General features: G+C 43.2%; 1 protein-coding gene across 19 annotated transcripts in view; it reads right to left on the reverse strand.

The window, feature by feature from the left end:
* Nucleotides 1–14,912, reverse strand: part of LOC140467980 (adhesion G protein-coupled receptor L1-like) — a 621,988-nt gene that overhangs the window by 83,881 nt on the left and 523,195 nt on the right. For all 19 annotated transcript variants that reach the window (XM_072564089.1, XM_072564084.1, XM_072564081.1 and 16 more), the window contains 5 exons: nucleotides 14,566–14,749; nucleotides 12,939–13,061; nucleotides 10,189–10,394; nucleotides 6,219–6,392; nucleotides 3,691–3,900 (listed from right to left, as the gene is read on the reverse strand). In XM_072564089.1, coding sequence (XP_072420190.1) covers nucleotides 3,691–3,900; nucleotides 6,219–6,392; nucleotides 10,189–10,394; nucleotides 12,939–13,061; nucleotides 14,566–14,749 — 897 coding nt within the window. The remainder of the gene's footprint in view (nucleotides 1–3,690; nucleotides 3,901–6,218; nucleotides 6,393–10,188; nucleotides 10,395–12,938; nucleotides 13,062–14,565; nucleotides 14,750–14,912) is intronic.

The following is a 14,912-nucleotide window of genomic DNA, read 5'->3' on the forward strand; positions in this document are numbered from 1 at the left end:
TGGGGCATTAAATCTTAGTTTGTAAATGCTACTTAGAGCCCACAAAACATTATTTTGAAAACTGTGCATTGGTCTACTTGGTAGTATGTTGTATAGGTCACCTTATGCATGAATGACAGAATGTTAGTATGCAAGTACAGCAAGTAATCAGGAAAGCTAATAAAATTTAATGTTTGATTACAAAGAAAATTGAATGTAAGCAAGATTATGTTTCAGTTAGGCAGGGCATTGGTGAGACTGCAGCTGGATAATATGTACAGTTCTGGTCACTGTATTTACAGAAGGACATTAAGTGCATTAGAAGTTCAGAGAAGGTTTATTAGACTAATACCTGGAATGAGCGGATAACCTTATGAGGAAAGGCCAGAGAGGCTCGGCCTATATTCTCTGGATTTCAAAGAGTGAGAGGTGAATTAGTTGAAACAAATAAGATCCTGAGGGGAGTTGACTGGTGGGGGATGTGGAAGGGATGTTTCCTCTTGTGGGAGAATCTAGAATTAGGAGTCATGCTTAAAAAATAAGAGGGTCCCATTTAAAAGAGTTGGGGAAACAGTTTTTTTCCTTCCAGAGGATTGAGAGACTTTGGAATTCCCTTCTTCAAAAGGCAGTGGATGCATATTTTGAAGGCAGAGGTAGATGGTCAAGATGATGGAATGTTATTGGGGATATGCAGACATGTAGAGTTGAGATTAAAATCAGATCAGCTATGATTACACTGAATGGTAAAGCAGGCCCGAAGGGCTGAGTGGCCTACTCTTGTTCCTTGTTTGTGTAGTTCCTGCACTTTCTATGTAACATCTATAAAAAGAATACACAATTTTAAGCACAAACATTGTTTAGCGCAGTCCAACTTTGGTGATTTCTGAAATCACCACCCCTTGAAATTTAATCAGCAAAAGAAGGCAGGGTAAAAAGATTTCATTTCCTTAAAACCCCTAGTGGGGTTGAGTTAGGATCTGGAATGAACTACCCGAGATGGGCTGGAGGCAAATCCAATTGAAGAGAAAATCGGATAGTTATTTAGAGAGAGAGAGAGAGAGAGAGAGAGAGAGTGTGTGTGGGAGAGAGATAGAGAGAGAGAAAGAAAGAAATTGCAGGGCCACAGATATAATAAGGCGGAGGAGGGCAGTGGGGAGCTTGGTGAACCATTACTTCAAAGAGCTGGGATTGAGACAATGGGCCGAACAGCCTCTTTAAGTGTTGTAGCTAACCTCTGAGTTGGAACACTCATCTCTAATCATTAACTAAGATTCTAAAACATTTTCAGCGTTTAATGATGGATCTAGACAGCCATGCAATATTGAAATGAGCCTTGAGGGATGACCATGTTAGCAACACACCCCCCCAACACTGGAATCTATCCAGAGAAACAGTTGGATTCTTCTGAGCTACATTTTTTGAAAGCATTCCCCTGCCACCCCCGCCCATGTAGAATTTGCACTAAGCATTGAATCTCTCTCTGATAGATCCAGGCTTCTACAGTAAACAGCAATACAAGAATGCTTAGGATAGACAGCTGTAGTAAGTAACATGTCAATGCTAGTTTGATGTATCCTCTAGATCGATTGCACAGTTGAACATTTAGATGCACAAACTCTTGATCTATCTGACGGTGACAGGGCCTATTTGTTGGCAGCTTTTGCAAATCGGCCACCCCCAGACTGACATTTCCGCAGAACAAAGGGAGCTTCCATCAAAAGTGTCAGAGACACAGATGGCTGATGTTATTTTTAATACTGAGTTACCACGTTTAAAATCATATCAAAGCAAAATATGTCATTGTTTTGCTGCAGATTTCTCGCTGTAAGCAACGATGTGTGAAAACAACAGATTCCTGTGCATTTACTGAGCTTAGCAACAGACAGATTTGATGACACACATCAGCAACCACGGTCACCATTGCACAACCCCAGAAGGCCAGTTTGTGAAGGATGCAACTGGAGCCGATCTTTACTCATCCTTACATTTATTTACAAAGTGAAATGCGACAAGCGTACACCTCCCAACTCAACCATCTCATGGTTTCAGTAAGCATCTCTATATAGGAGTTCAAGTAAAACCTCAATTAACGTGGGTGGCACAGTGGTTAGCACTGCTGCGCCAGAGACCTGGGTTCAATTCCCGCCTCAGGTGACTCTCTGTGTGTAGTTTGCACATTGTTCCCATGTCTGCGTGGGTTTCCTCCCACAGATTAGATGAATTGGCCATGTTAAATTGCCCGTAGTGTTAGGTGAAGGGGTAAATGTAGCGGAATGGGTGGGTTGTGCTTCAGCGGGTCTGTGTGGACTTGTTGTGCTGAAGGGCCTGTTTCCACACTGTAAGTAATCTAACATACCATACCTACACATAATTAAACACACTTGATAAATAACTAATGATGGCTAAACCAGGCAGTGTCAAAATTTTGCTGCTGAGTGCTGTAATTCCTTTAAGTTTTGATTTGTGAGGGGAACCTCATGACATTTACATTGATGCTACAGAAAACCGAAAGTTCATCTGGCTACAACCAGTTGGCAATACATGCTGTGACTTCAAAGTTTGATTTTAACTAACCTAGGCCCAATTCAATTGGCTCTGTCTGCTTAAGGTTATGAGGACATTAGGGACACTGGAAAGTCTTCATTAGGGCCCACTTAGAGATATTGTAGTAATTAATGAATTTCTCACAACAGAAGGGATTCCAAACAAATGTTGGTATTTCCAAGGAGGAGTTCAAACAACAGAGGTTCCTTCCTGACCTGTATCCAACAAGAGACAATCTAACCATCTCCTGCAATTGGTTAATGACACTACCACCAAGGAAACCCCCACTATCCACATCTTGATGGTTGATGCTAACCATTAACTGAAGAGCCAGATAAATACAGCAGCCTTTTAAAACATTCATTCATGGGATGTGGGTGTCTCTGGCAAGGCCAGTATTTATTACACATCCCTAATTTCCTTCAGAAGATGGTATTGAACCACAACAGCAAGAAAAGGTTGGGAACACTACAGCGAATAACCTCCTGATTCCCAAAGCATCTCCATCATCTATTCGGCAAAAGTCATGAGTGTGATGGAATACTCCAATAAGAAGCTTGACACCATCAAGATCAGAGCAGCCTATTTGATTGGCACCACATTACAAATATCCACTCCCTCCAGCAATGTGTACCATCTAAGATACACTTCAACAACTCACCAAGGCTCCTTAGACAGCACTCTCCAAACCCATGCTCTTGACCATCTTAGAAGGACAAGGGCAGCACTGCATGTGAACACCACTGCTCACAAGTTCCCCTTTGAGCCATTGTATTGCTGCTCCTTCACTATCGCCGGCTTAAAAGTCCAAGACATCTCTCCCTAACAACACTGTGGTGTACCTACAACTTGGACTGTATTAGTACAGGAGGTTGCAAATCACAAAACACCAAAGTACTCGCTTTCAGAGTGCTTCTCCTTCATCAGGCACCTCTACATCATTAGTTCAAGGATACAGTTCAGCGCTGCTTCATGAGAGCCATTAGGGACAGGCAATAGATATGGACCAGCTAGCAATGCCCACACGCTGTACAAGAATAAAACAAAATCTCAAACCCAACTTTGCAAATGATCTTTAACTCTCCCTGGGCCTTATTAGTCATGTGTACCCTTTGACCTGCACCTACTCTTGCTCCCAACTCTGTCCTTGGAACTGGAGGCACTCACCTGATACTGAGTTTTGTTGATACCGATGAGGAAGATGAGTTCTGCAATGAAGAGGTTGATGCAGAGGTTCTTGTGAATGGTGTTGCGGTCTGTCTGAATTCCTCGAAGGAAGCAAAACGTGGAGATGCAGATGGTGAGGCAGACGAGGGAGATGACGATGCCCACCCAGGTGATAACAGATAGCAGCAACCTGTGCATTCGGTCTTCATACTGAGGGGAAAAGAGGGATCTCAGTGAAATAAGTCAACACGTCCATAAAGAAGACACTTAGTAACAGCAAGGCCCATGAAAACACCAAAAGTAAAGTGAGCTCCTGAACAGGTTCAGTCCATAGAGGCTTTTAACATCATTTCTTTGTCTACTTTCTACCAATAGTGCCTAAAATAATACTTCCCTTCAGAAATACATTGGGTGAAAGGGTTTACAAGGATCTGATCCAAACTAAGCCTCTAGTTTCCCCAACCCAGAGTTGCCTGGTCCCTCTGGCTCAGTACCACACCATTGGGCATCTTTAGCTTCTGGGATAGTTGGTTCGCTTTGGGTATTTCTGTTACTTGAGTTTTGTGCCTGTGTCATGTTAGCTCAGTACCACACTATCTAGCACACAAAGATTCACCAGTTTAGAAGGATGAGAGAGAGTCTGGTTGAAACATATAAATTTCTGAAGGACTGGGTTGGAGGGAGGATGTTTCCCTAGTTAGGGAGTCTAGAACCATTGTTCACAGTCTCCAAATACAAGATGGACATTTAGGACTGAGATGAGGAAACAATTCTTCACTCAGTGGGTGGTCAACTTGTGGAATTCTCTACTACAGAAGGCTATGGAGGCCAGATTACTGAGTATATTCAAGGAGGAGATGGACATATTTTTAGATTTTAAAGGCATCAAGGGGTATGGGAAGAAAGTGAGAATATGGAACTGAAATAAAGATTCACCCATGATCATAGTAAATGGTGGATCAGGTTTGAAGGGCCAACAGGTTTTAGATCAGAGTGGTGCTGGAAAACCGCAGCAGGTCAGGCAGCATCCAAGGAGCATGAAAATCGACGTTTCGGGCAAAAGCCCTTCATCAGGAAGGGCAAACTCCTGTTCCTAGTTTCTGTACACTTTTACAATCATATCTTAGCTCAGAACTATAGTTAGTGACTTGAACCTGGCTCAGAGGTAGGGACAGTACCCACGATGCCTCCTTCTGTCCACTTAAACCTGACATAACTTTGCAAAAAATAAGGATGGAGCATAAAAAGTGGTAAATTAATTTCCAAATTTATAGTTATAAAGCATGGAAACAGACCCTTTGGAACAACCATGCTTCCAAACTAAACTAGTCCCTGGTGTTTGGCCCATATCTCTCCAAACCTTTCCTATTCATGTACTTATCCAAATGTCTTTTAAACGTTGTAGCTGCATCCACCAGTTCTCTGATAGTTCATTCCATAAATGAACCACTCTCTGTGTAAAAACATTGCCCTCATGTCCTTTCTAAATCTTTTTCCTCTCACATTAAAAATATGCCCCTTGTTTTGAATTCTCTCACCTTATCTTGTAACTTATTTTATTTTGAAACTGAGCTTCCTGGTTCTAGGTTCTCTCATGAGAGGAAAGAATCTCTCAGCATCTCTTCTGTCTGCATTAGGGCTAACTTGCCAAGCCCTCTCACAATCTTTTCATTCTTCTGAACTCCAATAAATACAGGCCCAATCTGCTCAAACTTTCCTTTTATAAAATTCCCTTTATCAAATTTGGGAGAAGATTTGTAGCTCGGGTGCTCGTTGTTGTGGTTCTGTTCGCTGAGCTGGGAATTGTGTTGCAAACATTTCGTCCCATCTAGGTGACATCCTCCGGCATTATAGTGGCTTGTCTCTGCCGCTTCCGGCTGTCAGTTCGAGCTGTCCGCTGCAGTGGCCGGTATATTGGGTCCAGGTCGATGTATTTGTTGACAGAGTCTGTGGATGAGTGCCATGCCTCTAGGAATTCCCTGGCTGTTCTATGTTTGGCTTGCCCTATAATAGTAGTGTTGTCCCAGTCGAATTCATGTTGCTTGTCATCTGTGTGTGTGGCTACTAAGGATAGTCGACTGCCTGGATGGGTGCAGTTCCAACAACACTTGAGAAGCTTGACAACATCCAGGAGAAAAGCAGCCCCACTTGATTGGCACCACATCCATAAACATCCATTCTTTCCAATACAAACGCACAGGGGCGCAATATGGGTGGGCCACTTCCAATATGCTTTGCAAGCTCACTAAGACATCTGGAAGGACAAGGGCAGCAGATACATAGGAATACCATTCCATTCTTTCAAGCCACTCACCATTCTGGCTTGGAAATATATCATTGTTCCTTTAGTGACACTGGGCCAAAATCCTGGAACTCCCTCTCTAACAGCATTTGTGGGCCCTACCTACACTCTATGGAAACTTTTTCAGGGTAATTAGGAATTGGCAATAAATGCTGGCCCAGCCAATGATACCTGCATTAGTGGTAAAAAGACTACATTTAAAGGGAATGATCACAGAGCCACTTACCAAAATCTCCTTGTGAGCCATCAGCACTGCAAAATTGGTAAGGTGGCTGCAGGCACAGGCTGTGTGAGTTCTGTTACTCTCTATCAGACGACAACCTTGCGTTGACCAAAACCCCATCATGGTTCGTTCTGAGTAATTCCAGAATGAGCAGTTTGCATTGAAGTGGTTTTTCGACTGAAAGAACAAAGATATCAGCTAAATGTTGGGTCTCCGAAAAAAAAAACAAAATTTCAGTGTGTATCCAAGCCTTTCCCATTTACTCCATCCTCGAAAGGCTGTTAGCCTTTCTTATCAATTCCATCTGTTGAATTCCAATGTCTCTTACCCTTTCCTATTCACTCCTATAGAATCTCGTAGCCTTTCCATTCACTCCATACTATAGAATCGCTTAGGCTTTTCCCCTTCCTATTCACTTTATCCTGTAGAATCCCATAGGTTGCTCCCCTTCCTAATCACTCCATCCTATAAAATCACACAGACTCTACCCCCTTCCTATTCAGTCCATACCGTGGAATCTCATAGGTTGTTTCTTTTTCTAATCACCCCATAATATAAAATCCCATAGGCTGCCCCCTCTTGCAATTCACTCCATCCAATAGAATCCCACTCCTCTCATAGGATGTCATAGGCTGTCCCCCTTCCTATTTACTTCATTCTATAAAATCACATACACACACTTCCCCCTTCCTAATCACTTCACACTATAGAATCCCACAGGCTGTTCCCCTTCCTATTCACTCCATTCTACAGAATCCCTTTGGCTGTTCCCCTTCCTATTCAATTTATGCTGTAGAATCGCATAGGCTGTTTTCCTTCCTATTCACCCCATCTTACAAAATCCCATAGGTTTATCCCCTCCTGTGGTGGTGGGTCTGGGTGCGATGCTCTTCACAGGGGAGGTGTGGACTTGATGGACTGAATGGCCTGCTTCCACACTGTGGGGATTTTATAACTCTATTCACTCCATGCTGTAGAATTCCATAGCCTGTCATCCCTTCCCATTCACTCCATTCTACGGAGTACCATCAGCTGTCTTGCCTTTCCCAATCAGTATAGTCGGTCCTGTTATAACTTGTGTTACTTCAATGTGAGTTGGCTTTAACGCAATTGAAGAATTTAGACCATTACTTGCAGAACTTGAACATTCCTTACCTGTATTGGCATTAACGCGATTCCAGCCCCATTAGTTTAAATAGTGTGGCCTTTGTACGATTTTCTTATAACAAGAGATTGCACGGGAATTGAACTATTGCGTTATATTAGAACCGACTGCATATCATATAGAATGTCAGTCTCAAACATCCTTGTTATTCACTGCCAGTGTTAGTATTCATGGAAAATGTGCTTATTGTGCATATAGTCTATGAGGACTTATACTCATGTAATACCTTTGACACAAAGAAACATCCCAAGATACTTCATGGAAGCATTATAAACAAAATATGACACTGAACTGTAAGGAGAGATTAGGTCAGAGGACCAGAAGATTACGCAAAGAGCTTGGTTTTAATAAGTATCTGAAAGGAGGACTGCAATGTAGAGGTGTGTCTGTATTTGTGCGTGTGTGTCTGTGTCTGTGACTGCAATGTGTGTTTGGAGGGGGATGTAGGGGGCTGTTGGAGAGATGTAAGGAAGGAACTCCAGAGCTAGGGCCCAAGGAAGTTTAAGGTTCATAGTGTCCACTGGTGGAAAGATTATAATTGGGATACCCAGGGACCAGAATTAGAGGAGAGCACATACCACAGGGAGCTGTGGGACAAAGACACCAAGGATTTGGATGATTTTGATAATGAGTTTCAAAATCAAACTTGCTGGATTGTGGGTTAACTTAGGTCAGTGAGTATAGAAGTGGAAGGGGAGTGTATTTCCTACAAGTTAAGACATGGTGACAGAGTTATGATGGCCTCAAGTTCTGAAGAGGGTAGAATGTTGGAGATGAGCCAGGAGTGATTGAGTGTAGATACAACAGAGGCTTCAATGAAGATTTCAGCAGAAGATGAGCTGAGTCACGTGAGGTTGAGGATGACAAGAAAGTGGAAATAATCCGATTGACGATGGTGTGAATATGAGGTTGGGAGTTTATCTCAGGATCAAGTGTGACATCAAGATAAATAAGCATGGTAGCACAGCTGACATGGGAAAATCCCAACAGTGGGGAGTTGAGTGACCAGTTAGTTGCTTTAGGGTTATGTTCCCTCTAATTTTGTTTTCTTCTGCAGGGATCTGTGAGGTCTGTGCATGACATTGACTTCTGAAAGTGAACATTGCTGCTAGGAATGGTGTTGGCACACTGATTGTGGTATGCAGACTCTTGGAGTGGTTGTGCAGGTTAGTGAAAATGTTGGTTGAGGGTTGAAAATTGGTCGCGAGCTCTCCTTCAAATGGCATCAATGAGATCTTTTCCAATTACCTGAACGGGGTAGATGAAGGCCTCAGCTTAACAGAGCAGAGCATGGAACCCTGGTGAATGGCACTGAACTGTCAGCACAGCTCATTCAAACAAGGGCTGCAGTGAGGCTTGAATCCACAACCTTCTGCTTTGGTGGTATGAATGCTATGAGTTGAACTAAAGTAAAAGCCCAGATACTGTTGGAAAAATGCATGCTTGTGAGGGGCAAGGACCTCTCTTGTATTGAACCTGCTGGGAAATGTCATAGTGCAAGATAGAGCGACAGGACAAAATGTGATTTAATTAGATTCACATATATCACAATGATGTAACTGATGATATGCCTCTGAGATACACAAGGGAGAAGACACTAGTCTAAAATGAGTATATGAAGATGGAGGTCTTAGACCACAGTGTATGGATGTAAATAAGGGGTGTTACAGTCCTTAAGGAGTTGAAGAGCCAAACTCAATGGGAAGGAGTGAACAGCCTCAGGGACAGTGTACATGCTGACACCCACAGCCCAAGATACTCCAGACCAGTATTTCAAAGTGCAGGTTGCAGGATTAGCTTAAAGCACAAGATAATGTAGAATGTATCTTGGCTAATGCATTAATTCAGAACAAGGTACCAATAGATTAGTGCAAGTGTTATCTCATAAACCAGATAGGACATAGAATGGCATGCAGGAAGGAAAATATTTACATTGATAGAATGTGTTTCATTCATTCATGAGATGTGGGTGTCACTGGCTAAGGCAGCCTTTATTGCTTATCCCTAATTACCCTTGAGAAAGTGATGGTGAGCTGCGTTCTTGAACTGCTGCAGTTCATTCAGTGTATGGAAACCGCAGTACTATTCAGCAGAGGAACTTTCCAGAATTTTGACCCAGAGTGAGTGAAGAAACTCCCTCCAGCAGCGACACTCAGTACCGTCAGTGTGTATCATCAAAGCTCCTATCACCTTCAAATGCACAACTATTATAACATAGAAACATATTCATATACATGGGATTGTCACCATCGGTAAATTGCCCTCCACGACTCACACCATCCTGATTTGGAAATATATTTTCCAGTATCGCTGGGGATGGTCTGTAGTGGTTTAAGAAGGGAGCTCTCCACTGCCACATGAAGTGGCAATTAGGGAATAAACGTAGAAACACAGAAACTAGGAGCAGGAGTTGGCCAATTGGGCCCTTCCAGCCTGCTCCACCAATTAATACAATTATGACTGATCATCCAACACAGTAATCTCCCCGTACCATTTGAATGTTTTCAAGAAGGAGTTGGGTATACTTCTTAGGACTAAAGGGATCAAATGTTTTGGCCTCAACTGCTTTCTGTTACAGTGAATTCCACAGGCTCACTATTCTCCGGGTGAATACATTTCTCTTTAGCTCAGTCCTAAATGGCTGTTCCATATTTTTATATGACTATAAACGCTGGTCTAGTCAGTGACGTCTACATCCTGAGAGAGAATACTAAAGAAATATGGTGGACTATATGGGCGATTGAAACAAAGTACCAGTGTCTTCCTAACTGCTCTAGCCTGTCCCCTGTAGTCTGCCAGGATACCTACATCGAGGTGCTGCAGGGTGAAGATCACTGGCTCAGTGAGGAAGACCCGACTTGATTCTTTGTTGATGGAAGCAGCAATGATCTGAGAGTTGACGACGATGGAAGTGCTCTGGCTACTGACATCTGTGCCCATTCTCACTGTGGCATTCTCTGTTGATAGAAACTGGCCCAGGTTGTTGTACAGGATTAACACCACCTTCACAACCCCTGTGGGAAACAATAGCAGGTAACAGTGAGCCCTAGTTGGTTCAATGAGGCTTGAATGAACTTTCAGGACTGTTTGCTAAATCTGTACTTTACCCAGTAGGTTTTTGTACCCCCAAAACATTTACTGTGCTTCCCCCTCTAACCCACCCCTCAGGGAATGTAAGTGTGCTTCTGCCACGTTTTTGCTTTTTGTAGAAACTGGAACAGGCCATTCAGCCCCTCAAGCTTGTTCTGTCAGTGGTCTCCAATGGCTGAGGGGGTGACCATTTGGGTCTTATACAATGGTGCAAGGTTTTGCTCGAGTGGATACGGAGACAATATTTCATCTCATGGGGAACAGCTGGACTAGAAGCTATCACTATAAGGTGGTCATCAAGAAATCCAATAGCAAGATTGGAAATAAGTGTCGCTATCCAGAGAGTAACTGTGGAGGTTGCAGCCACAGGGGGTTGTTCAAATGAACTGTATCAATGTATGTTAGACAACCACATGAGGGAGATTGTAATACAGGGCTATGATGGGAGATTTAGATGATGACAGAAGGTAAAAAGTGTCATAGATGCATAAACACCAGCATGGACTGGTTAGGCCAAATGGCCTTTTTTTGTGTCATATATCTTTTTTAATTTAGTGTGATTCAGTAAGATCCTAGCTGATCTGTCCCATGGTTCCATTAACCAGTCACTACACCCCACATTCCTTGGTACTCAACAAAGACTCTCTCTCCTGGTCTTGAAATTTGTCATTTGTCATCCTCTGTCACTTCCACCCTGCCTGCCCCCAACCCCGTCACTGGACTGTTGTTGGGGCATGTTCTACATTTCACTAGTCTTTGTATGAAGAATTCCTTCCAGTCATTACTTCAGCGCTTATGTCAAGTTGATGTTCTCTTGTTCTGAACTCAACCCCTACCACCCTACCATCACCACCAACCCCACACCCCTGAACATACCACCCTGCCCAGGAAGTCATTCTCTATCTCATTTATCAAATGCCTTTATAACTTAAATGTACCATTAGATCATTTCTCAATCGCCTGTACTTGAGGGAACAGAGCCAAGTTTCTGCAATGTAAACCCTTTTACCCCCAGTATCATTCAGCCGTCTAGCTCTCAAGTTAACTCCCTCATGGACAACCTGGTCTTATGACCGACTGGTGCCAGTACCCATGGCTGCTTGAAACTTGGACCATGGGCTACCCTGCTGCCATGACCATGAGTTGCTAGGACCAGGTACTGCCAATTTTCTTGACTTTCCATTTACAGGATTCAGGATGTCCTGTTACTAGGATCAAGGACTGCTTATTGCCATGATGATCACTAGCTGGGACCAAAGATTGCCATTCTCATTACTGACTGTAGCCATGATTACATTGTCAGTATCCAGGGCTGTCCATTGCCAAGAGACTTGATTGCTGGGGCCAACTGTTGCCAGGACCTGGTACTGCCCGTTGCCAGCCAGTGAGACTTCCAGTTGCTTGCCCTCATGTTTCACTTGTTGCTCTGTGAGAGTCTGTGGTGAGAGTACCAGTGTTTGTAGGTCTCAGTTCATAGCTGTACAATCATTGTCTTTGTCTATACGGAAGACAGACAAAAAAATGGAGGGAATCTTCAGGCAAATGATAGAGACAAATACTCAAGCCAGAAGGATTTGAGAGTGTGCTGAGGGTGGGGTTGGGGAAATTAGAGAGAAGGTTCTCTTAGTCTCCTTTTTTATGATTGAATAACAGTGTCAAGGTCAGAAGGGTCTTTCAAAGGAGGAGAAATCGCACTTCGATTAACAGATCAACCATAATAATTTTTATATTCTTTTATGGTTTGTGGGCATCACTGGCTAGGCAAACATTTAGCACCCATCTCTAATGGTCCTGAATAGAGTGGTTCGAGAGGGATATCAGAGGGTAGTTAAGAGTCAGCAACATTATGTGCTATCTGGAATCACACGTAAGTCAGATTGGTTGACCCATTTCCTTAAAGTACATGAGTTAACCAAGGGAGCTCTTATGACAATTGTCAATAGCTGTCATGATTCCCAAACTAGTTTTCAATTCTAGATTTCAAAGAAACAGTTAAATTCCACCAGATGCCTTGATGGGATTTGAACCCATCTCCCCCCAGAGCATTAAAATAAAACAAACAACTGTGAATGCTATATTAACTCTGCTTTCTCCTCACAGGTGCTGCTGAGTTTTGTCAGAAATTTCTGTTTTTATTTCAGATCTCCAGAGCATTAACTTATGTCTCTTGCCATTACCACCGTACAAACAACTTTTCTAAATACAATGGGTGCCCCTCCTTCATACAGAGGTCTTGTTTTGGGAAGATTATTGTTGCAATGGGGTGGTGGTGCTGGGGAAATAAAGGGAGAATACATTTTGTGAACCTGAATGGTCTCCACTCAGCCAACACATTTCTGAAGTGTGGGAGTAAACTGCGAGTTTTGAGAAGATTTGTAGCTTAGGTTGAGGTTTTGGATGTAGGTTTGCTTGCTGAGCTTGAAGGTTCATTTCCAGATGTATACAGTCTACCTTGTATCCACACTTACCATTGCGGCTGTTCTGTTTGATGGTGTTTGGTGAGATCTGGATAAAGCTTTCTGTCAGATAACCATTTGGAAATGTCAGCTCCTTCACCTGCTCTTCAGTGTTGAGCACACAGACTTCAAATACTGTTGGAAGGAGAAACATAGACAGAGAGAAATAGAGAGGGGATTGAAGGGAGAAGGGGGAGTGAGGTTTGAATGAGTGAAAGGAGAAGCATAAGTTTGGAGGGTGAGATCAGAAGAGAGGAAAGGAGCAGGAGGTGGGGAGAAAGAGGGAGAGGAGAGAAAGTGGAGCAAGGGACATGCGAGATAATGGGAAGGGGAGGTGGAGAGGGAGATGAAGAGTGAGGAATGGAAAGAAAAGGAGAGAGGACAAGAGTACAGGGGAAAGCGGAGTAGAAAGAGCAAGAGAGAGTAAGAGGAGAAAGGAGAGGCAGAATGAAAAAAGGGGAATGGGAATAGAGGGGTGTGAAAAGGAGAAGAGGTGAGAAGAAAAGACAGTAGAAGTTAGGAATGGGTGAAGGAAAGAAAAATTTGAAATACAAAAGAGGGCATGAAAGACCAAGACAGTGTATATGAGAGACATGATCAGTTGAAACAGACAATGAAACATACAGGAGAAATGGTCAATGTAGATTAAGGGAGCAACAGTGGAAGAGAGAGCACCAGAGATCCCAACAAAGAGGACAAAGGACAGGAACAGAAAAAAGGACAAAATGAAGAGACAGATCAATAAAAAGAACCAAATAAGCAAGGGGACAGAGAACAGAAAAATAGTAACATAGAAATGGGTAGACAGTGTGAGATAGACAGAGAGAGGAAAGAGAAACATTGTGTGGTTATTCTTTGGGAAGAGGACTAGGTTTCTTATTTCCTCTATAAATGCACAGAGGATAATTCAAGTCCAAAACAGCCTTCAGATCTCAATTATACCAACAGACGGTGGCATTAGATTAATCGGAGTCCAGGCAGGGTAGGATGTGCAAATAGAGTCTGTGGTGAGTGGAGGTAAATCAATTCACAGATGGCTGCTGCGTCTGAAGTACACAGAGGGACACAGGGCTCGTGTGGCAGTAAAGATGTTCTGTCTGATGATAACAGATCTCTCTGTGACAAAGTGAGGCAGCACACATGACAGGAAGACAGTGTTCAGAGAAAAGAGGAGGAAGACAGTGGAATTAAACTAAGAATGCCAAGGAATTTAATAAGGACAAAAAAGGGGTTCAAGTTACAAGGCATGACTTTGGAAAGTTGGGCACATCTGCTCTCTCATTAGAAAGAAACACTGGTGGTGATTTAAACTGAGGGTTACCCACACCTCTGAAAAGGGGTGAGGTTGAGAAGGATAATCCATCATGGTAACTTGAGCTGCTGGGAAATTTGAACCTTCTGTTGAACCTTCATTGAACCCATGCTGTTAGCATCACTCTGTATTACAAACTAGCTGTCCAGCCAACTGAGCTAACCCACCCATTGGGTGGGGGTTGTGGAGGCTGGGGGAAGCAAGAGATTAGAGCTACAAGTGTTAACAATCATAAAATAACCCCACCCCCTTCAGGAATCCAGGGCTTGCAAATAGGTCACTAACTAGTTGTTACCATGGATACTGCACACCCCCATCAATACTCACCGACATTCTGAGTTGTGGTGTTGACTCGAGCTGGCACTTTGAGGTTGTCTGCCAGTAGGAAGGCCCCCTCCTCCAAGATATCCAACAACATGGTTGCTGTGTGAACCTGCTCCGTGGTGTTCATATCTTTCCATGATTCCAGAGCCTCTGGTCTCAGTAGGTTATCGACAGTTTGTACAACAGCCTGCAAGCAAATCACATTTGTATCAAGATCATGGACCTTGGGATTGAGTTGCCAACCTCTCCAGCATTGCTCTGGAGTCTCAGTAATAAGTGAACAATCTCTGGGATATGATGGAGAGCACAGTCTATCGCCATACAGAACACCCCAGCCCAGACAGTCCCAA

Source organism: Chiloscyllium punctatum, chromosome 46, assembly GCF_047496795.1.
Source record: "Chiloscyllium punctatum isolate Juve2018m chromosome 46, sChiPun1.3, whole genome shotgun sequence".
NCBI classification, from domain to species: Eukaryota; Metazoa; Chordata; class Chondrichthyes; order Orectolobiformes; family Hemiscylliidae; genus Chiloscyllium; species Chiloscyllium punctatum.